The sequence below is a fragment of the Botryllus schlosseri genome, chromosome 5 (assembly GCF_051294905.1).
Source record: "Botryllus schlosseri isolate E-star chromosome 5, Bs_hap1, whole genome shotgun sequence".
NCBI lineage: Eukaryota > Metazoa > Chordata > Ascidiacea > Stolidobranchia > Styelidae > Botryllus > Botryllus schlosseri.
This window is the reverse complement of record NC_137240.1, coordinates 13,539,699-13,564,053: the sequence shown is the minus strand read 5'-3', so window position 1 is coordinate 13,564,053 and position 24,355 is coordinate 13,539,699. Positions and strand designations below refer to the sequence as shown.

Here is a 24,355-nt window from a genome sequence, read left to right as displayed (position 1 = left end):
ATTTTTGGTGAAATTGTTCTCTGCTCTTTCCATATTAATATCGGCCTATGATATCGGTATCGGCCTTGTGAGTGAGCCGATATATCGGTATCGGTATCGGCCTGTAAAAATCAATATCGGTCGACCTCTAATCCACGGTAGATTTGATAGCATAAATCGAGATAATGCACAATGCACATGTCACTACCAGAGATGAGCATGGATTAGGATTAGGTTTTGAAAAAACAGGATTTGTGAAATTTTGTCGGATTTGGATTGGATTTGGATTAGACATTTTTTTCAGAACGGATTAGGATTTGGATTGGATTGAACTATTTTCTGGGAGATTGAAATGTCGTGTGGCGAATGGCGACAAACTTTATTTAGATCATTTAATAATGTACTTATGGCTACTAAGTTATCTTGAATCAAGTGAATCGTTGGTTGTGAAAAAAAAATTTCGAATCCCTCCATTTCATAAATTAGTATTTTTTCTGAATTTCCAGTTGGAATCGGATTAGGATTGGACATGGACTTGAATATGAAAAAGTTATGGATTAGGATTTGGATTTCAAGGTTCGGATTTGGATTGGATTAGGACATAGAAATTTCAAATCCGCTCATCTCTGGTCACTACTCTACTCACGTCCGCCATCTTGCGATAGTCACATTTACCCACTCGGAGGTTTAAGCCTTGATTGCTCCAGATATGAATAACCAGCTGTTGTATCGATCATAATGACTAGGTTCAGATCATTGCTTAAAGACTCAAAGACAACGACTGGTTGCTTCCGAAATGATGTTTATACAGTTCGCTGGTTGTTCCTCGTAACAATGATTTAGATACATACCATTTATGTTTGTAACTATCCAGTGGGATGAATAGGCATAAATGCCGAACGACGAATTTACCTACTGCTTCTTTTGATACCTCTTACCTTGACCTACTGATATTGCCGTGACCGGACCTATGGCACGATCAATTGATCAATCTGATCATGATGTCGGCTTCGGCTCGGCCGCATTTTGTTGCGTTGCGAGATACTGGCACCACGTTCCAGGGCAGTAATCACAGATGAACGGAACAGAACAGTAGCTACGGAAATGAAATGTGTACGGCGGAAAATTGATCATCACCGCCTCATTCGCTTCGCGGCATCCGTATAGTAGTAAGAGGACTCGCTGCTCAATATCTCTCGCGAATACCTCCAGGCGGTTGCGAATCACCGAACATTCATGAAAAATACATTGCTACTGCGCACGTGTGAGACGGTCACTTGGAGAAAAAATGAGCAACTCATTGGAAAATGGCGCGCGAGGGTTTAGCTGTCGTATAAGTCCAGCTTTAATTTACCTTTATGCGTACATTATGGTGGCATGTAATTTGGGAACCCGATTCCTCTTTTGGTGACAATCGTCGTGATATAAGCTACGGTCATAGGCATAGAAGTTTAACGCAAGTGAGACGGCGAATTGTAGACGTGATTATCGCAACCTTGTGCAAGCAGTGTATTATTGGATGAATAAAATACTTGAAACCCAAAAAGTGGTGGCCATGATGGTTTGGTTTGCTTACCCGACTCTTTTTCAGTCAGGAACACAGTCGGCACATTTGTGCAATTCTCTCTAACTCATCTGGGTCCGTGCTTTGTAACTGAAATTTCATCACCGAATTTGGTCTCCATCATTACAGCTGAATATGTTCTACTACGGAAATCAGAGGTCAAACAAGCAAAGGTGAGTGTTTTTGCTGCAGTCAGTTAAGTGAAGTACGTTAGCAATTTATGCATGGAGCATGTGGAAAAATTCTCCTCAACTTTGCCGATAGTTATAATACTGGATGATTGAAATGGAGCTCTAAAGTTTCTGCACTGAACTGACATAGGGCAAATGTAACCTTGTCACAATGCAACTGTAAATTGAAGCTTATTCCTGAGCTATAGAAGTCTTGAAGTCGTTAGGCTATAGACATTATAGTGCTTATAGACAGTAGTTTACATATACCAACATTGTGATCTCAGTGAGGATAACATTCTACGACAATCATTTGTGCAGTTTTGGGAAATGCTTGGTTTGGTTGATTAACATACATTTTACGTTGGCAACTTATCAAATTAATGAAAATGTCCAAAACCTATTGCATAGGCCGACTATATTATGTTAACAAATCTTCCAACCCCCTATTCATGTCTGCACTACTTATATTATATATTTGTCTGCCATGTTATTTATGTTGAGTACTGAATTTATATCTTTGTGTAGACTTCTGCAACAATGAGGGATTCGAATTTAGGATTTAATATCTCTGCAAATTTGTATTGCCTAACGATTCAGTTTCCAAGCTGCATTTTCACAGAGCCCGACTCAAATCAATTGTGTATCTTCATTGTAGTCATGCAAATATAGGTTACAATGAGCTTGCCAGCTGACCTATAAACTATAAGTTGTCCACAGTTCTGTATCTCCGCATGTTATACATTCCATTTGTCGAGAATTTACCATGAAATGAATGCAACAATGCTTCATAGCAATTGGACTCTAATGTAATCTTTCATCTTGTTGTGCGTATTTACTTGTGAGGAAGAATAAATGCATTTTGGACAAATTATTAGGTGTTGTAGCATGCGTAGTAGGGCTGTCCAAAAAAAAACCTTTCCTTCAGATTACACTGGCTACTTGATAAAATTGTTGCGAGATTCTTGCAGTAGAAAGTTTTGAATTTATCATTGAAAAATTAAATTTCAAAATTTTAATGTCGACCCCATCGAGTTAAGCTGTCAGTAAGAGATAATGCACACCAAATTAGACTCAATTCCAACCACTAGAAGCGAAGTTGTTGTAGTAGAAACATTTGGATTTGAATAAAATAGTATTTACGGTGACCAACTCTTTTATTATTTATTATAAAATCATGGAATTAAAAATTTTTCTACTGCAATAACTTTAATTCTATTGGTTGGAATTGAGCCAAAGTTGGTATGCGTCATCTCTACTGACAGACAGTCTAGCAATTTTATGGGGTCGACAAAAATTGTAAAATTTTATTTTTTAATTTTTTAATGATAAATTCAAAACTTTCTACTGCAAGAATCTCGCTTCTACAGTTTGGAATTGAACCAAAGTTGGTGTGTAGCGTTATTCTTAACCAGCCTAACAATTTTATCAAGTAGCCAGTGCAGTCTAAAAGAAAAGTTTTTTTTGAACAGCCCTAATGCGTTGTGCATCATGTTATTGATTGTTTTCTTATGCCGAGACATCTGCATGCCTGCCGGTAATGCTTGATTAATTCAGAAGCAAGAAAGTGCAAGTGCGTAACATCCCATCACACTTGAACTGGGAAGAATTGGATAAGCTCCTTGCTGAGTATGGAGCTGTTGAAAACTGCGAGCAAGTTTCGACTGAGAGTGACAGTGCAACTGTAAATGTGACTTACAGTAATCGTAACGAGGCTCAGGCGGCGATTCGGGAATTGAACGGGAAAACTGTGGAGGGAAGTAAATTGAAGGTAATGTAACCTACTATCAAGTCTGAATGCCATGCTTATTTTTTATAGATTCGCATCAGTGTAATGGCTACATTTTTAGGGACCACGTAACTGACACCCGAGTAATTCCCTCTCAACATGCAAACGCCCGTCTCCACACCATTTCAGATCAAATTGAAAATTTTCACATCGATCAGGCATTAAATTTGTTGCATAACAAACTTTGTTTCAAGAAAATCGGACAATTCGTTACAGAGTTATTGCAATTTGAAAATTGACATTTTGTGCTCATTCCGCCGTGACGCTAAACTGCTTGGAACCTGTGTCTAATTGTAATTAACATTATAGCGATCAAATTGCTTCCGGGCAGACTTAAATTTCTGTAGTAAGATATTTTGGTATATGCTTATTGTGATAGACCTAAATTTTTAACTTTACTAATGGGGGTTAGGGGTCAAATTTCAATTCAAAGTCATCATGTTTTCAAAATCAGCCATGCGTAACAAATATGCAACTCTGCCTAGCGTAATTCTATTTAAACCGATTTTTTCGAGGAATGTGTCAAATGGAAGCTTGGAAAGAGTAGAACGTTGCTGAATTGGTATTGCATGTGATATTTGACTGCCACTTGTATAAAACTTCATTGAAAAGATGCGCTCTAAATAGTGCATGACCTGTTCTGCATGAAGTGTCAAAGTATAATTTTAACCGTGTTCCTGTCTTATATTCAATTCATAACCAGTTCTGATGGATTCTAATTGGTGACAGCTTTCATATGACACCTTACTTATGAATTTTGAGTTAGATAGAGTCGTGCCAGAGAGTTCAGAAATATCGTCACGCATCACTGATTTTACCATACTGGTATGTCAATTTTCAAATCAAGATTTGAACCTTGATTCTGTAATGCGGAGGGGAATTCCTAGTGAGTGAAGAACATGTACCACCAATAGGGCTGTTCAAAAATAACCTTTTTTCCTGAATCTTGCTGGTTACTTGATTAAATCGTTGGGTTGCCTTAAAAAACGACGCACACCAAATTTGAATTCATTCCAACCAATATTCGCGGATTTCGTAGAGTTTGAATTTGCCTAGAAATGCAAAAAAAAATTTTTTTCAAATTTTTCTGCCAACCCCATGAAATTGTTGCGCTGTCTTCAAAAACGATGCAAAACAAATTTGACTCAATTCGAAGCCGTAGAAGTGGAGTTACCGTAATTTTCCAAGTATAGTATGCCCCCATGTATAATACGCACCCTTAAAATAGCATGTAATTTCTGTGAAAAAGCCTGTACCCGTGTATAGTACGCACCCTGCATTCGCAGTGCATGAATAGCTGTGTTTTAGTATACGATGTTGTCTGTTTTGCGATGTCACCGTTCAACAATCATGGCATAACCATCGCTAATCATTATGCAATTAACGGCATTGTCTTAAAACGATAGGAGAGAGCAGCCAAAGCCTGCGAGGCTGGCGACGCGATAGTTCGGGCCAGCGACACGACATCTTGCGCACGAGGCCTATAACAGATGCGATTGCTAATCGGTATACACAAGTAACGGCATTGCCTCTATACGATAGTAGATGGCAGCCAAATCCTGCGATGCCGGCGACGCGACATCTTGCGCACGAGGTCAGATGCGATAGCTCAGGCCAACGGTTATTGCGTGCACACCACGCCTGTTGGAGATGCGACTGATTACGCAAGCGATTATATTTTGCACTCATGGCCTGTCGTTGAAGCGATGAATTAGCGAGAATTGCCGCGCGAGCGTGCAGCAATCAATGAATGACTTGATTTGGCTCGCGTACAAACGGCAAACCAACTCAACAGGAGATTGCGTGCTGTGCAGACGACTCTAGTTAATTGGCAACACACTTCTCGCTAATTGGCAGCGTGTTACACTGATAATACGAAATACTGGACACGATTGCTGAAAGTGATGTGCGATTGGAAACAAACATGATGAAAGGTGTGATTTCAAGTTTTTTTTATCGAGGGAGATTTTTTTTCAAGCGTGTTGTTCCCATGTATAATACGCACCCCCCGATTTTAGGGCGAAAAATCGTGAAAATTTCGCGCATTATACATGGAAAATTACGGTATTTCAGTTTTTCTTTGATAATTCTGGGAATATCCTTGATTTGTGGATCATCCCAGAATTATCATCAAAAAACTTGAATAACTCCGCTTCTGCATCTTGGAATTGAGTCAAATTTGTTTTCCATCGTTTTTGAAGACAGCGCATTAATTTCATATGGTTGGAAGAAAAATTTTTAAAAAAAATTTTTTGCATTTTTAGGCAAATTCAAAATTTTCAAACTCTACGAAATCCGCGAATATTGGTTGGAATGAATTCTAATTTGGCGAGCGTCGTTTTTTAAGGCAACCTAACGATTTAATCAAGTAACCAGCAAGATTCAGGAAAAAAGGTTATTTTTGAACCGCCCTAACCACCAATCATTGCTTACCAGCATTACTACATGCAGCCAGTATAAGTAATGATTTTAGCAGTTATAATTATACGCAAATTTCATGGTTGAGTAAGCACGAAATCCTCATTCTTCATACTGCAATTGCTCAAGAACCGATCAATAAAGTTATTAATTAAATTCTATTTTACTCAGAATTGGGTACTTTAGTTGTACATGATATTGTAGAGAAATCTGAGAGGGTGTGAAGACGAATTGAAATATTATTTGGATGTTGACTCGAATTACTGATAGTCGGTAAACCCAGAAGCACCCTTGCAAGCATAATGCACATGCAATAAATAAAAGTACTCTCTGAGCATGGCAATAATTATCTACTGAAACACATTATCATATAAGGAGTAGAATAATGGCAAAATCAGATAATCACTGAATTAATATCAATAAAATTAATTAAAAAATGACCTATTTTGCATTATGCACCATATTATATTTTTAACCATGTTGCTGTCAAATATCAATAATAAAACTAAGTTTTGTGCATTCTAGTTGGAAACAGCTTTCAAATGACACCTTGCTTGTGAATTTTGGTTTAAATAGAATTGCACCAGATGAGTTGAAAAATATCGTTATGCATCACCGATTTTAACATATGCCAAATTTGAAATCGCATTTTCAACCTTGACCCAATACTGTGAAGCGGGGAAATTCGTGGTAAATGAAGAACATGTACCAGCAATTATTGCTAAATAACATTCAAACCTTTGCTCTACGTAACCTCTGAGCTATATTAGTTACAATCATACACAGGTTTTGTGTTGCCAAATTTCATGGTTGAGTAATCACAAAATCATCATTTTTCAAACTGCAATAACTCGAGAGCGGTTCAACGAAATTGTCCGAAATAAATTTCGTTGTACTCAGAACTAGATACTTTAGTTGTATATAAATTTAGAGAAAAATCTGAGAGGGTGTGGAGACGGATTTAAAAAATATTTGCATGTTGACAGGGAATTACTCGTCCGTGCTTAGCTTAGCTTTAAGATTCTCTTAATGAGTTTGGTAGGCTGGAATTGAACCAGGCTATTGTTATGTAACACATTTTATCAATAATTGACTGTGGCTTGGGTTAGTTATGGTTATATTGGTTGCCGTGAATTGGTGCTTGTATTATGTTTTAGGCTATTCCCTTGTTTATTGACTGACATTCCTTGGTGCATACTGCATAATCTGTTTAAAATGAGAAAAGACTTCCTGCATTTGTAAAATGTAAATAATGAATTCGAACTATTTTTGCATACTAACATAGCCAAATAAAAGCATTGATATCTATAGATATCTCGTGTCAATATGGAAAGAGATAATTTATATTCTCTGCACAGTATTTATTGGATTGGAATGTTCGATCTGATGTATGACCTTGCAGGTATAATAGGCTGTGTAAACCAGCATCAAAAAGTACGGTGTCTCTACAAAGTACTATTTCTTTCTACTACTGCTCAGTGATGAGGTAATAAATTATCTCTATCGGCTTAGCAAGAATGAAGGCATTTAGCTGTTAACGGTTAATTCTCAACCATGTCCAGACAAAATATTTGCCACCAAGTCGTCATTCATTACCTATTCGTTGTTTTAAGGTGAATTTGCTGCCCGACCCGGCCGATGCCAACCGGGCAGTACGAGGGACTCGTTACGGGAACCAAGGATACAACGGACCCTACAATGGGAATAATTACATGAACCGCCCCGGACCGAAACACCCTGATCTGCCGACGAGGTATTTACCAAAACTGTACAGTGTACACTCGGTGATACAGGTGGTTAAAGCAGACAGTGTTGGTTCTCAAATGAACTAACGTCAAAAATTCTACTAGAGTACAATAAGCAAATTCAAACTCCAGAAATGAAACATCTCAAATTACTTTCTGCCTCGCAAAATCCAAAGCTGATAAAGCCATTTGGCTGGAAATCTGTTTAAGTAAAGGAGGAAGTAGTCAGTAGTACTGAATACTGACCACCTCTGCTTGGTGCAATGCTATAGTCCTAATTTCTTCAGGATGCTGGTGCCGAGTAAGTATGTCGGCGCCGTGATTGGCGAAAAGGGAGTGTCCATTCGCGCGATCACCCAGGAGACTCATGCCAGGTAATGCATTTGGACTCTGAAAACGTGGGTTATTCTGTGAAACGGTTTTCTATTGGTTTTCCTAGAATTGACGTTCATCGCCGTGAAAATCCAGGAGCGAGCGACAAGGCCGTCACCATCAACGGGTCTCCCGAAGGGTGTATCGGCGCCGCCGTGAAAATTCTGGCCAAGGTTCGCGAAGAGGATAGGAACGTTCGAACGTGAGTGTCTGATAAATTATTTATCTCATGATTCAATCAAGGATAGCTCTCAAAGCGAGACGCGATGGGTAACGTTGTGTTAGCGCCGTTCGTGGAATTAACATGGTATGTCGAAGTGCAATAAATCGGACTGATGTGGAGACTGGTCTAATTTCGCTTTAACATACCTGACTAGTTGTGTGCGCAGCTGTTCAACCATAGTTAAAGATTTCATCAGAAAAACATTTTATCTCTTTTTACATTATTCAAATTGCACTTACGGCTATATTGCCTCTGGTTCAGGGACAGCCTTAATTGCAATGTGTATCAGTACTTTGTATCACCGACTTGTCGTGTCCTGAATTCAATTATCATATTCAGAATTAAATTGGTTGCATTTCTTACCCCAAGAAAACCACTTCGTGTGATGCTTCGTAATTTAGTTATTGGAGATCATCACGTATAGGTACAGCTGTCTCATTTTGTCTGCTCTTTATGCTGTACACAGTGAACATGGTCGGTCTACATCTGTACCACCCATAGACAATGTATGTGATTTCTACTTTATGTACTAATTGTACTAATCCCTAGTATAACATCTTTGTCTGCTGTTTAGGCCTATGCCTGGACGAAAATAAGGTCCGAGTTTCCATTTGGCTGTTTCAACTCGCAAATATTTATTTTCACGCCTTATTTTCCGATGCTTTGCCGCTCTACAGGGCCTTATGGCAAACCGTTTGGTCGTGAGCATTAATATAGTTGTCATTGGTTTTTCGGGTCGCGCTGACATATTTGATACTATTACAAACACCGCCTCACTCAGTATCAGATATGCTCCGATTGCTATAAGCTATAAATCCTATGCTTTGAATTAGTTCTTCCATTCGTTTTGTCTCCGACAGAGCTGACGGCACATGGGATGATGTCGAGGAGCCGCTGAAGATCCTTGCTCACAACTCGCTGATCGGACGCCTAATCGGCAAGGACGGCCGTCATCTGAAGGCTGTTCAGGGAAAGGTGGAGACGAAAATCTCCATTTCGAAGTAAGCGCCCTGCTTGATGTCAATTTTGGCGTGTCGTTCCTCCCTCTCTTTACCAGAGATGGGCAGTAATGAAGTTCAGTTTTTCTGAGTGTCTTCAAGTAGGTTTTTCCTATTTAGACTCCCTGCTCCAGTGGTTGTTTTTGGAGCACTTCCACATCTACTCACAAAGTTTTGTTGACTAAACTGTGTATTTTTCGCACTTGGGATTTTGCAAAGTGTGAATTATTTATGGGATGTGCTTGCATCCCTGTTAGGGTGAAACTGTCACAGCAACTGGGCGTAGGAGCCCTTAGATCACAGTAACTGATTTCGCCTGTTGGTAGTTTTATTAGTGATTTCTGTTTGTCGCAAAGATGCAATTTTGCAAGTGACCTCCATCGAGCAACCGCTAAAAGTATCCGAAATGTCAACCAAATCTGCTCAACATACCTGCTGGAGTACTTTCAGAACTTCATATTTACTTCTACTTGAGGTATGTTACAGCACCGACTATTTTGACCACCAATACACTTTACAGAGACTCTGACAGGCCCCCGATTGGATATTACTGGCAGAAAATGGGCTACTGGCAGCAAAAGTGAGTGCTTCTTTGAACTTGATATCCTATGCTAAATAAGACTTGGTAGAGAAAAGATAATTGCAACGCAACCGGGGCTTGAAATAATCCTAACCGCCGCATTGTTACAAAGCAGCATGGCCGATATGAGCATGATGAACGCGGAGCGTACCATCACCATCGAGGGTGACTTGAAAAAATCGGAGGAAGCGTTGAAGCTCATCATGGAAAAGCTTCGCTCGTGTTACGAAAACGACATGCAGTCTGCATACCAGGTTAGCCTCTATGAGTTAGCGAGAATGAAAATGCCAGAAGGGACATTACATTGCCGGGGAAATCCCATCCTTGACTGATCTACGGACACTTGAATACAATCAGACCATGGCTATGATTGTATGAAATCTTCTATTAGCAAACATGTAGTGTAGTGAAGAATTCCACTTGTGCTTAAAGACTATTGTGAAGAGATTTTCCATATTGGGATAAAGCCGTAGACTTTTCCGTTTTTGTTGGCACTCAAATTCACCTTCATAAATAATCCACAAACCGCGTCCGTCTCGTACTGGAAATCGACCACTAGCTGCCTTCACGATTGTCCTGCATTGTATGTTGTATCTGTCTCTGTAACGTCATAGCTGGTGGTACACTAATATTTTTAGTCGTACTTTTAAAATTATTCATTTGCTGATGATGGCCTCTTAGTGTCAGCAACTCAAATCTTCGAGTTTTAATATATTTCTGTACAAATGTATCATTTGAATGTGCATTAAAGCTTTGTGCCGTCAAAAGTCTAGCCAGTTTGATTGTGACCCATCATCAAGTCCTAGATGTGACTGAACTGCCCATGGCGATGCTACGTCAAAGAAGGGCATGCAATGTGCAGTGCTATGAATTATTCACCACCGGTATTTTTCCGGAAACCATTTCTATCTGCGACTAAACAAACTGAAATATTTCCGCATCCACTGTTAAATCGAGCCGCTTTAACTATCTGTCTTGGGGCGCTCTGCGTTAACCGCATATATTTTATGATTTAGGGAGGACCACCAAATGGTTTCATGGGGGGTCCGCCCCAAGGTATGTACGGACCCGTTCAGCCCTATGGACCGATGCAGCCCGTCTCCAATGTGAGTGATTTGGATTACGACGCTTTTAAATCCACTAACGCGCCTTGATGTTTGCGTAGCAGCAAGTTACCGAGAACTGTGTTCTCTTCATACCTGCGAATGCGGTCGGCGCCATTATCGGGACTAAGGGAAGTCACATTAGAAACGTGTCTCGTATCGCGAACGCATCGATCAAGATATCTCCTCCTGAAAACGGTGATGGTGATAAGGAACGTAAAGTGACTATTGTTGGCACGCCGGAAGGTCAATGGAAGGTCGGTGTCATGTCGATAGTCCATTATATATCAGTGTTGGGATGACTCGAGTCATGACTTGACTCGAGTCAGACTCGAGTCACCTTTTTCGTATGACTTGACTTGACTCGAGTCACTTTGCTAAAATGACTTGACTTGACTTGACTCGGTCCATCGGAATTGTGGATTGACTTGTGACTCGGAGCAAAATTCACTAGTCAATTTCAAGTCATCAAGTAATTGGTGTGGATCAAAATCACTGTATCTTGCATATGTTCGGATTGTTCGCGAAACGCTGGTGTAACCCGTGAGAGCGACCAATCATTTAATGATCGTACGTTTTACTTGAGCCTCCATTGTTCGCTCACAAATAAATTGACCGCAACGAAGTGATCGAAGCTTACTGCTTACGGTGTCGTAAATTAGTATAGTAAAATAGTTTCTGTTCTCTGTTTTTACCTTAACCAAACTTCTTGTTTGATTGAAACTGTCCTCATCCATTGGCGCAGGCTCGAATTGTCTATATCGATTTGTAAATGCGTAATGTATTGCATCTTATCAATTCGTATCCATTCCCTATTTTGTCTGGTAACTATAAACTGCGGTTTAGCTGTTCTACGTATATGTGACAGATATAGCGCCTTCTTATACGTGCATATTTAACTCTATATTCGTTCATCGGTTCAAAATCGATGCCCACTCAATCTGTATTTCAGACAGCTAGCAAAATGCAATGAGGTTATCCTGTCTCATACTTCGAAAAGTCAATTTGACTTGAATTGTGACTTGACTCGTGACTTGACTTGACTTGACTCGACTTGACTCGAGTCACCTCCAAAAATCGAGTGACTTGACTTGACTCGAGTCACCTTTGAAAATCGATTGACTTGACTTGACTCGAGTCAAAATGTTCAATGACTCGAAATGACTCGTGACTCGAAGGTAGTGACTTGATCCCAACACTGTTATATATATCTTGACAAGCTATTCCTATGATGAAATGAAAATGTTAGGCTTGTGCTTGTAATGTTTGAAAGCTGGCCTTTTAATGGCTTTCTTCTTTCTGTATGTGTAAACATGTTGAATTGGTGATGCTTTTTGTTATGCTAGAGATATGCAATCTGTGGGTGCACCTTGGCTTTCCAGAAATCACAATGCCCGCCGTCTCAATAGAATTGGTAACACTAGCTACTTTCTTGTTATTGAATAAATTTTTTCAATGACATTACCACATATATATCTTAGTGTTTTAGCCCTTGTGCCTGCCTCAAACCTTCAAGACAAAGCTGATGCATTTCTCGGCTACATAGATCATTAGAACTTGACACTGTTTTACGTGCCGTACGCTGCAGAACCCCGTCTTTCGCCATTCAACTCCTACTGCGGTGTCTTGAACACACATCACACTAACAAGTATCAACGTTCGTCTTTTTGTTGTAATTTTAGACTTCTTTTTTCAGTCTCAGTTTTGCATCTTCGACAAACTGAAGCAGGAAGGCTTTTTCGGCAATGATGAGGGCAGACTGACTTCCGAAATCAATATCCCGGCCCCCATAATCGGCCGAGTTATAGGGAAAGGGGGTAGCAACGTAAGATAGCTGCTATCTGTGTTGTGCTGTTTGTATTGCGCTCGAAAACTGCTGATTCGTTTAGGTTCGTGAACTTCAAAGACTAACCAATTCCGAAGTGATTATCCCGCGGCAATCCGAAACTGAAGGCATGGAGGAAGTGCCTGTGAAGATATCGGGACACTTTTTTGCCATTCAGGTTCGTGTTCATTGCGCGGTGAAGTTGCATGGTTTTATCGCTTTTCGTTTACGGTATTTTCAGTCGGCTCAGAGGAAGATACGCGACCTCTCTAATAAAGCGAAAGACGGTGAACGCCCCGGCAAGGTCCGCGGTGGCATGAAAAACCGCGGATCCTTCGAAGGCTAGGCTTCTGCGTATTATATTTCATGTGAACAGCTCGGAAATGTCCGAGGTGGAGTTGCTGCTAGTGACATACAGAATTGCATGCTGTAATTTCGATATTCGTTTGTATTGATTGTGCGTTTCCTCTTTTGAAGGCTCCCCCTCCTCGGGAGGACGCGGAAGTCGGTGCTGCTTTTGCTTTATTTGAGATTTATCTCGTCTGGATTTTCTTCCCTTTTCGGAATCGAGGCAATCTTACATTCTCTCCAATTGTTGCTATGCTGCTAGAGGCTGTGTATCTGTGTTCTATCGAAACCTTTTTAGTATCGGCCATCTTTCCAACTGAAGGCTTGCGAGAGCGACCTCTTGGGTTTTTGATAGCCTAAGGCTGCCGCCGTCCGCTATGAATGCAGTTCGTCTTTCGGGCTATTTTTATCCCTGTGTTTGTGCCCCGATTGTGTGCTGAGAACGGATCATATTTTTCGGGCAAATTTCTCTCCCTGCCATTTTTTTGCATACCTCCTTTTTATTGAAGTTTTTAGGTTGTTACGTGGCGTTCGTTGAGTTGCGCGACCCCCATGAAGTTTCCTTCTGCTTTCTTATTGATATTTTTATTTTTATAAAAAAATATCTCTCAACTGGAAACTCGACTCGGCAGAATTACAATCGCGGCCAGTTTCATGATGACCAAACTTGAGATGTGTAGACAAATTGACAGTGGTTTGGCGCCGAATTTTGAAATGCTATGTTGATCTGTTGAACACACCACGGTGTTGGTTGAACTGGGTTTGTGGACATCAAGATTGGGTGCTCTGGCACTTTTAAATGCCTCCAGTTAATTTTGGTATTGCACCCAAAATGATTTGAGTATTGATTATTTTAACTATCCGCCCAGCTAAGGTATCTCCATCGTGAGAGAGAATACTGCTTCATTTGCGTAAAAAGATACTGCTTGTAATCTTCTTTACATGCATGCAGCTCGTGTAACCTAAAGACTTGACCCTTCGTTTTTTTAGCAGCAGAGGCTATGCTTGGCAATAGTTGTTGACTACCATGCGCGACTTGCGCACGTTGATTACGTTTACTCTGTTCGATTGCTCGAGTAATGGCATATCTTCTGTCATGGCAGCAACACTTTATGTATCGTTGTTGTACTTGGATTGGATTTCATTTTTACAATGGTATAACCTTGGATGTGGTAGCCGTATGGTGTGTTTTCGAGTTTCTGGTCCGTAATATGAGCGATTTGTAACCGCGATCCGATTTCACACTATTGGTTGGCTGATGAAATAAAACCAGTCCACATGCTTTCGTTTGTGAACGCTGCGTAGTTGACACTAACTATTGCATAACATGGGTGGTGGAGGAGGGTAGGTCGGATACGTTGTTGTAGTTGTAGACATAGCGAGGTTGACTAATCCGTGATGTCGAATCGGTGTGTGGTGCGGCGATGGACAGGACGCATTAGTGAGGTTTATCGACAGTTGAGATTAAATTCATTGGGTGCAATTGCACATAACTAGTTCGATCCACGGGTGAATGCAAGACGTGGAAGCCCCTCTAGAGAGACGTTGGGTGCGTATGACGAACATAACACGATTGCTCTGCAGATATATCTTCATAGTGTCCTTAGAAATTAACACTATGATATCATGAAGGAGCGACAGTAGCAGTCTTTGGGTCACTACAATTGCGTCGCGGCCGCAGCTAGACCTAGCTGGTTACCGCCATAAGTCGTCCGATGTGTATAAATCGGAGTAGTATTAGAAACGCGGAGGACTGCAAGGTAAGCCCATCAGCTTGGAGGCTTGTACACTTTTTTGAAGTGTATCTATAGATTACGGGCCTCCGTAGTTTTTGTATATATAGCCTATTGCAGTTCAATACCAGCGAAACCTTTTGAGATTAATGCTATGATCAATATCATCAAATCACTACAAGATTGCGATATATGAAGGGTTACCATATTTTGGAATCGGGAAAGGAGGACACTTTTTCAAACTTGGAATACTGGAGGGATATCTTGAAAATATGGTAAATTTTTCCCACTTGGTTGGTTGACTAAAAAGAAAGGTAAACTTTCCGGCTCAGCTCCCGAAATAGCCTTCTGAGCGTTGCTTCAGTGCTCATTGGAATTTTGACCTATATTTAACCAAAGCTACCAAAAAAGTGGACAAAATCTCAAAAAGGAGGACATTTAGGCGTCATCGGCGGACATTTTCAAAAACTTGAAAAAGAACGTATGGTAACCCTAGCTAGATATATGATGAATAGTGCGTAGGATCGAACAGAGTTTAATTGATGAAAGGGTTACTTGACCAGTGTAAGCATGAAACTGATATATGCCTAGTGCTCCGGCTGCTGCGAATAATGAGTGCTGACTGTTGATAGTTCGACGAAAACTTCTATGGCTCAAACAAAGCCTAACTTTCGGGATCACGAAACCACAATGTTTTGATGACGTCACATGTAAAGAATCTGTTCGGTTGCCATCGCGCTAAGTGGAGCTTGACCGTTTCGTAGAATTTCTCAAACATAGTTATCATAATTGTCTAGTTCAGTTTATTATTAAATTTTTATCCAGTCTATACACCACAAGATTTCGATGCAATGAAAATACAGGGAGGTTCTGAAACGACTTGTTTCGGCGACTAATTTTATTACGCAGTAAGCTGCAATTGAATTGGATGTAAAGCTTATATATATTTGATATTTAATTGATTGAATTTGAACCTTGCAGGCTTGCACGTATTCGCAAATATAGCTATGTTACACATATTGAATAGATCGCGAGAATGATCACCCTCTTGAACTATATACTAATTTAAAACAGTAAACTCGTGTAAGAATGTAAGCCATGTAAATAAGAACGGTAGAACAGATCGCCCGCAGTCCAGTTTCCATTTTTACGGCGGACAAATTATTATTAAGCCCTGGCCGTGTCTTCTGACGTTAGATCGCGAAATATAAATATTGACTTTATGGCCAATTCGTCTGGCAATATAGGCGTACTACACGTATTTTACCGAATAGCACTAAATAACTTCAATGCAGTTGTGACTTGCGGTATTGATGCAGACCTATATCAATATGTATACAGTTGCACACTATATTGCTTATGCTTACCATATTCAGTCTTCCATTATATTGATAGGTTAATACTACGGTTTACTGCTTCTAGAAATATCTAGTTGGCTATAATGAATCTGAAGCAATAAAAATATGCGATCGCTTCACAATTCATCTGACGAAAAGCTATGTTATAGAATTTGGCTTCATTCAAATCGGTTTTGGTCGTATAGGAATTGTGACTTGGTGTACTATGCCATGAAGGCCCAGACTGGAATTGTGGTTGTTTTCGGCAATAAGTTGCGTGTGACAGAAGGGTTTCTTCCATAGAATAATTAAGGAATTAAATGGAAAGTTGCGCGTGACGTTTGCCACCAATTCCACTCTGGATTGAAGGCTTGGTGGGATATCGTATTCATGGAACGGGTATAGTGTAAAACTGATTATCAGTGATTTTGTGGTGTAATTAAATGTGTCAATTATATTGGATGTAATATTCTGTAATTAAGTTTGTGACAATTACCAAAGGTAACATAGGCAATGTGATGCAGTGGTACCCATTCCTCATTGACAAAGAAGTACTGTAGGCCTAGGTATAGTAGACCATTACATTGAATTATTTTCAAGTACAAGTACGGTATATCTTCTCATGACAGGTCTTGTCTAAATCCAGTCCAAATAGAATGTAGATCACAGCATTTAGTAGCATTTTTAGCATAAATATTGACACTTCTTTGTCTCTTCCCGCACCTCCCTATATATATCATGTAGCATATGCTGCATCAGCTGATTTCGCTATACATGGGATAGGAACTGTTTGATTGGGCACAAATGTCTTGTTCTTTACAGAATTCGATTTTACTCTGATGATCAGAATAGGTGATAATTTTACTGCACCAAACTATTTCCATGGGATATCAGTCTTTCTTCATCCATTTCCATTAAAATAATGACATTATTACGTTATTTATATCTGTGCTGTACACCACACCTGCATCTAGTCTGTTCAGATAGGAATGTACTGTGATGCTAATGCCAAGTAAGCTGTCATTTAGCAATGGTAAATAAGATACACTTTCTTTGTTCTCCAAATTTATGTGATTATCCCTCAATTTATATCAGTTCCTTGAAAGTACTTTTGCGAGTTTTGCATGCGTAGTTTGGTTCTCTGCACCTAGGGATTATGGGTTTTTCCTCTCGATCTTGGTGCGACCAATTCCAGTATTTCGTGGATTGTGGAGTATATAATATATATGTATACGATACACAATCTTGTATTATTAGTCTAGCTTGACGCGGTAATCACTCTGTGTCTACAGGTAGTTGTGTCTTGCATCTTAGGCCATAATAATAGGCCTGTCTGTTTGAATAATTATGTAAATTGTATTTAAATCAAGATGTGATAATGTAACGTAAAATCGATATTTCCATACATGGCCGAGACGCACTACTCTGAAACCAGCTGTAACATGACCTGATGGCGGGTCGATTTAGACTTTCTGGAACTCCCCAGGACCCGCACGCCACTCTAGAGATCCGGGGAATATCCAGAGGGGGTACTAACGAACGCAGGTATCCCCAGGGCGGAATCGCCAGCCTTTTTCCCAGCGGGCACAACTTCTCACCAAATTCGTCAGACGATGATGACGAATCCACTATCAAAGATGACTCGAGCGATCATTATTCCCCGAGAATTCCTATCGGAGAGGACGATTTGTCCAATTCCGAATCGTCGCGATACTGGTACGGAGCCAACAGTTCCACAACTGGGAACACGACAGAAAGGAGTTCGATATATTCATGGGGCGACGACGTGCTAGATCACAAAACAAGCCGCGACGTCCAAGAGATGTTTCACGCGATTGAAAGAATGCTGTTCGAAAGCGTGTTATCGGGCAGCTCGTTGTTACAGAAAGAGTGCCGCGAATGGATGGATGTATTCCCCCATTTACGCGTCAAAGGCAAACAGGCTCTACCAACCAAAGATGAAGGATACCAATGTTTTCTTAGCGACACCGATTCCAGCTTTCTATCGACACCCATTACCGATAATCCAGCCAATGAATTGGATACTGCCATTTCGTTAACAGGGTCTGCGATAACACCAATTCCGCCTCGTGACGATAACCCGGGGCAATCTACTTCTAGCCATCTCCACGAAGAGATATTTGAGTCGGACGGTGAGATAGAAGAGTACTTGGCGTTTGATCTTCGTGACATGGACGAGGAGGATACGTTTAAGCGCTATCATGTTCCCAGAAGGAGGAGATTGGGGTACCCGCCGATCACTCCAAACGCGTGCGTTCGCGATGCGGTTATTAACCAGCTTTTCGACAACGCCTGGGTCAAGTTGATTTCTTCGTTGAGGAAAGTGAAATTCAGAAACGACGCAGCGAAAAAGACTTCGAAATCGTTTTGGAAGGTGCTATTTGACAACTACAGCTCGATTTGTGGTAGAATCGAAATATTGAGGAACTTTGCCGAAGAGCCTTTCGACTCAGACGATCAGATGAACTCGCACTTCAATTTCTACGACGACCGTCTTCTCATGTCCCGTTCGGATAATTTTCCGCCTTCAAGAGAATTCAGCGACCAGGGCGCTCGGCAAAGCCGTTTGTTCGGGCGTTTTCAACAAAAGAACGACTTTGCGTCCCTCAACAGTCTCATGATGATCAGACGGAAAGAATTGTTGGTACGGTCCGACCGGCCTAACGGCACAATGCCGAATGAGTCCAACATGGAGATCAGCACCCCGTCGGTTGCGTTTCCTCGGGGCTCGGGATCGCGGCTGCAATTACCCGGCACCGCGAGCCCGCAGACTTATAACCAGTTTATACCTCTGACTATGAGTAGGCAGACTAGCGCTAAGCAGCGCGGGAGGGGCAAACAATTCCACCCTTCCAAACTGCACCCACTCATTGATCGTTCGAAAACACCATCGGTTACATTACACAAAGATTGGACAATTAAAGGCAGGAATATGCCGCTTTCCTCTTTAGGTTTATCGCAACTTGATGATCATCCGGATGTGGTCGGGATTCATGTTACTTCGCCCACCAGTCCGCCACCTACTGCCCCTGCTATACCGGGAGGCAGCTTGTATCACACCAAAGTTTTACCTCCTTTGCAACTACAGTCGCTAAATGAAAATTCGTCTGTCGAATTCGGTAGGATTCAGTGTCGTTCCAATCGTATATCCAGCGCGGCACCAGTAGATAACAAAAACCAGGCTCGGGTATTTTTCGACGGCGCCTTACGGCCCAACACTACGCACGCTTTCAGGAACGATGGAAAGTTCAGAGCGTTGTCCACGACGCCGTCAAACTTTTCTACCCGTGCTTTTGGCGGTAGGGGTGTGCCGCCCGTTAAATCGTCGAGTCCTACTGGATTTAACCCATCCACCGCGGGTAATTTTATGTTTTCTCACAGCCCTGACAGTCACGCGCGCGGTCTTGCTGGTATTCACGGAATCGGCATGATGGGCCATTCCGGCGGTCACGCATCCCACGAGCAAGATGACGACAGGCTGGGCTGGAGTAATTCGATGAGAAGGCGGCAGGTTATCGGGAATTAACCGATGCCACTGCCGTATGGTTACTTTTCACTGTAAGATTCGTGTTCGTTTTTTTAGGTGCAGTGCTGCTATTTTCAATGTCGCCCACTCGGTAACGGTGTAAACTTTCTTCAACGCTCATTCCAAATATGTAGCATACTGAATATACCAAATATTCTATCTCCACTACACTGTTGAGTGACTCTGTGTGACTATGTTGCATTGCCCATGAAAATCATGCCTCATTGTGTGTCCATTTCATGACATTATGGTAAATAGTGACACAGACATGGTGACAATACTGTGCTTATGTAGATGCCCTACAATTTTCAATTCACCAGTGTAGTGACTGCTGTCCAAAATATATTTGTAAAAAAGTTTCTCTTTGTCTGGATTGCCGGTAAACTGGCTGTACTCGTGCGTCAGGTGTGTGCTTTTGAGCAGTGCTTCTCAACCTTTTTCAGTTCGCGACCAACTTTTCATGCGAATTTCATTGCGCGGCCCACCAGATACCCTATTGCGTCTGACGTTTAAACCACTGCTCGTGGGCGCCAGTTTTTATGTTTTCAGTGCGTGACAGTTATCTGGTCGCGTCTAGCGTGAATATTTCCCCCCGAATTCATGATGGCATCCGGTCAATGATATTGGCAATTGCATACTATGAATTTTTGGCGACAGCCATTTAGGCGCCAATGGAAAATTAGGCCAAAGGTTTCCATCCCTTTCGGCAGAGGTTTTCTCCTGTCGATTTTTTTGGCAGCACATTTCGCGGAGTCGCATGTTGGCCGAAGCTTCATATGTCTTGGTGTGTCGTGGCGCGGTAACAGCCAACGCCGAAAGGCCCATTTTCATATATTATGCGTATTATTTTATTAGGGAGATGCGTATACCCCTATTAAAACCAAGACATTGAACGATGACAAATCGCGTGGGGCGCGAAGAAAATTTGAAAGAAGTTCAATAATTCTCCAAACAAATACCTAATCATTTCTGTTGATTCGTGAGATAATTTTGGCCCCTCTGGCCCTCTTCGAGCTCGATGCATAAATTGGGGGGTTGTGGTACGGCAGTTGAGGTCATGTATGTAACAGATGATTACAGACGTGAAAGGCTTACCTAGGCTCCTCGCCATCCGATCTGCTTAATTAAGCGCGTATCCAATCAGCAATTCGTCGAATAAGTCGAACACAAAAGGGTTATGAGAAGCTTGCGATGCGGCAATTACTGCTGATTATAACGACAAATCGGGCTGGATTGCTGCATTTCATGATCAACGCGGAGGAAAGAATGAATTTCAATCTCACGCATGTACGATAACGCACTATCTGGTTTCACGCTCCACGCAATATGACTGTGACGAAAATCTGGCTCACGAATTATTGTGAGCACGGCAACGTGGCTTGTGGCGCTTATGGGCGCAAAACAATTTCATTTGGAGGAGAAGACTGTGCATTTACTCTTCTAATCTTGAGAATATAAAGTGTTTGGAAAATTGAATAAGAAAGTGTAACATTTAAAACGTCTTCGCGACCCCCCGGCTAAGAAACACGTACTGCTTTTGAGTGCAGCATAGAAAATTTGTATTTCGAGGATTGGGCGCAGGCAAACTATTCATCGGATCGTCACTGTCGGAAGGACTTTTATATCGTGCCATTATCGCCAACTACGTTGTGGTCCTCTCCTGCACCGGGTCCTCCAAATACCGGCTATCGCCATCGTAGTCATTCGTACTACTCCGTTACCTAAAGGTAACACTGTTAACTCGGGTAAAAGTAGTAGTACGAGCTAAAATCGAAGAAAAGTAGAAATATTTGGTTTTGAAACGTTCCAGTAATTTGGGATAGTACGGGTCATGCATCGTTTTCGTGCCGTTCATGAGCATCGAAATTCGATGTAATAATAATGTAATTTATAGAGCACTTAATATAACAATATATCTATTACTACACTGCGATGCTGTACACGAGAGGCAATAAAATAAATATATATATATATAGGTCTAGCTCTGTCTGCGTTCAGACTTGGAGCACCATCACCGAGGTGATGAAAGTATTATCCATCAAAAAACAGAGCATCAAAGATTTGAATTATAAATTCAATTTCCCGTGAAAGTGCTGCTTTTGAGAATGTCCTGATATCGGTGTCGTTCCGATTGAGGACATTGTTCATCAGCGCTGCAGAGGATCTTCCTTTCATCTTCAAACGTTATTGACTTCACGACATTGTCGTTAGGTTTTCGAATTATGTGTGCAAGAAATTTAGCTTGTTGGTGATCAATGAATGATGAGGGGTCTTCAGTGCGACAGATTCTATGAAGATGATTCTGATTGCTAATTTTGAATGCGTGATCGTTTCCCCTTCGAGTGTAGCCTCCATGTACCATTTTTCGCAAAAATTTTCTGTAGCAGACATCCAGGACACTTCTTTGATTTTCCGAAAGAGACCATACACTGCAGCCATATGTGAGTCGACTTCGCACAAAGGCATTTAAAAATTTTATTCTTGTGCCAATCCAAATTCTGAAGTTTCGAAGCAGGTATTTACAGGTTTGGAAAGCTGCATCAGCCGAGCTGATCCTATTGTTGATTTCGGATATCCCCACATTCGTTTCGTTATAGTGAATGATACACCCAAGGTATTTAAAAGTTTTCACGTTTTCAATATGATGATTATGCAGATAGCAGATTGAAGTCGGGTAAGCCAATTCTTCATTGTGGTTAAATATGATAGATTTTGTTCAACTCATTAAATTGTAATCCAAACTCAGTAAGAACTTCTGATAGTAGTTTTAGACCTTCCTGAAGAGAAGTTTAGTCTTTGAAACAAAAATTCCAGATCGTCCGCATAGCCCAAGCCCATATGTTGATAGCGGTTCCTTGGTAGTTTTTGTCCCTTTTGTTTTCTCGTGGATAGTCCGGTGTGCGAAAATGATACTGGCTGAAAGCGATATCGGCTAGTTTCGATGTGTGTAGGATAACTCTCACGGCATAGTCCATATAAAGATTGAAGAGGATAGGGGATTCGGGTCTACCCAGTCGAACTCCAGATTGTGTGGAAAAAGTTAGGTTAGGGTATGGCTTTTCATTTCGGTTGTTGTAGATCGATATGTATAAAAGACGGAGTGCATAGTTGTAGGGCAGAATGAACACTACTGTAGTTTGAACGCTCGTGTGAATAAAATGGTTTTGATTTTGCGCTTGAAAACATATAGTGAGTCGGAGAGTCTAATAGAAACTTGAAGATTGTTCCACATAATGGAGGCCGAGAAGAAAAGGTTCTCTCGCCGTATATCGATGCTTGTTCCGTACTCGACTCTTGAAACTGACAAGGGTTTCTACGACTGAAAACGATCGATATGCCCTCAAATCGCATACATGCGTCTAAGCGGTTCATATACTCGCGTTTATTCAATGTATTGTATTTCGGCCACGATACATGCGCCACACGTACCTCGAATTCTGCAGCCATAGGATTAATAAGGTTATTCCTACTCGCTGCGGTCGCCAGTCAAGTTTTAAAAACACACACAGTCCACGAATAGGCGACATTCCATCGCAGTGGACAATTGGAAATTCCTTATCTTCAGCCAGGACCGTAACAGCACTTCGTCAGCCCCCCCCCCCAAAAAAAATGAAAATGAACGTTGGTCTTGCAACCCCCCCCCCCCCCCATGACCATAGGATGATTAATCGAACTTCTGGGGCTTCGTCTTTGTCACGACTTATCACCGACATGTATTGTAGGCCTACTGCTTGGTAAGACGGCTGTTTCCTCTAAACGCGCAAATCATGATTGAATCGGTCAATATGATCCGGCAATTGCATAATTGTTGCTCTCAATCTTTTTAATCGTCCTCTCTGCTCACGTAATCACGTAATCAGATTTTCCGGTAGAACTGAATGAGGTGTCTTTGGAAACCGTGTAGGGCCCATAAATAATAATTAGACATAGCCTATTCGGGCGGACGGAACTGTTGGTATAATGACTTCGTTACATATGATATTGAAATCGCTCACACGTGCGAAACTAAAATACGCACCCTATTTCAAATTGGTATTTCTTCACTGGCAATCGAGCTCGCCCCCTCCCAAATTGGGGGGGTTGGGGTGCGGCAGTTACGGTCCTGTCTTCAGCATGCCTAGGGGACAGGGTAGCAATTTTGGAAAGGCAGGCGAAAATGTCGGGACATGATGAAAACATGAGTGTTTGCAGGTGCAATATCTTATCATCCAAGGCAGTAGTTCTAACGATTTTACTCATTGGAATCGAGGCAAAATCATCCAGGGAGTCCCTTGCACTTGACATCTGTTGGAATCTCGAAAACGACAATACAGGTACCCGATTTTCTAGACAGCTTTGACAATATATTCATGATATCGAATATTGGACATTGTATATTTTAGTCGTTGATATTTTGCTGCAATATACACAGTCATTGGCCATAGTAACAAAAAAAGAGATTTACTTTCTTATGGATATCAATGTGGCCAACAACCCAACGCTTTTGTTCGAAATATCTTCATAGTTTTATCATAGCCGTGGCTATGGATTATCATGGTATGGTATGGCTATGGTATGGTATGGTGTGGCTGTGGTATTATCATGCTTTCCTGTCTCCGAAGATACTCGCTTTGCACAATTGAAA

General features: G+C 41.2%; 2 protein-coding genes across 5 annotated transcripts; both read left to right on the top strand.

Moving 5' to 3' along the window:
- The first annotated feature begins 1,537 nt into the window (after positions 1-1,537).
- Positions 1,538-13,719, top strand: LOC145439090 (insulin-like growth factor 2 mRNA-binding protein 1). Of its 4 annotated transcripts, none has more exons than XM_080316570.1 (13): positions 1,538-1,716; positions 3,274-3,484; positions 7,534-7,673; positions 7,953-8,039; positions 8,105-8,239; positions 9,121-9,261; positions 9,779-9,838; positions 9,951-10,092; positions 10,855-10,944; positions 11,004-11,198; positions 12,638-12,766; positions 12,831-12,944; positions 13,008-13,719. In XM_080316570.1, the coding sequence occupies exons 1-13, from the start codon at positions 1,679-1,681 to the stop codon at positions 13,110-13,112; spliced, it is 1,587 nt and encodes a 528-aa protein (XP_080172696.1). In that variant the 5' UTR covers positions 1,538-1,678; the 3' UTR covers positions 13,113-13,719. The 4 variants fall into 4 exon arrangements, with proteins under 4 accessions (XP_080172696.1, XP_080172695.1, XP_080172692.1 ...); XM_080316569.1 differs by having other exon boundaries at positions 1,539-1,716; positions 3,271-3,484; positions 11,007-11,198; XM_080316566.1 differs by having other exon boundaries at positions 1,539-1,716; positions 3,271-3,484.
- A 3,799-nt stretch (positions 13,720-17,518) lies between these two features.
- LOC145439089 (primary cilium assembly protein FAM149B1-like) lies at positions 17,519-20,090 on the top strand. Its single transcript, XM_080316565.1, has one exon. The coding sequence runs from the start codon at positions 17,635-17,637 to the stop codon at positions 19,729-19,731; it is 2,097 nt and encodes a 698-aa protein (XP_080172691.1). The 5' UTR covers positions 17,519-17,634; the 3' UTR covers positions 19,732-20,090.
- Positions 20,091-24,355: the final 4,265 nt, after the last annotated feature.

What these genes read in the sequence shown, in the direction of transcription:
- LOC145439090 (XM_080316566.1), top strand. Translation starts at nt 1,679, where the DNA reads ATGTTCTACTACGGAAATCAGAGGTCAAACAAGCAAAG. An exon ending in CAGAGGTCAAACAAGCAAAG is followed by an intron (nt 1,717 to 3,270) that starts GTGAGTGTTTTT and finishes TGATTAATTCAG; the next exon opens with AAGCAAGAAAGTGCAAGTGC. An exon ending in TAGGGAAAGGGGGTAGCAAC is followed by an intron (nt 12,767 to 12,830) that starts GTAAGATAGCTG and finishes TGATTCGTTTAG; the next exon opens with GTTCGTGAACTTCAAAGACT.
- LOC145439089 (XM_080316565.1), top strand. Translation starts at nt 17,635, where the DNA reads ATGGCGGGTCGATTTAGACTTTCTGGAACTCCCCAGGACCCGCACGCC.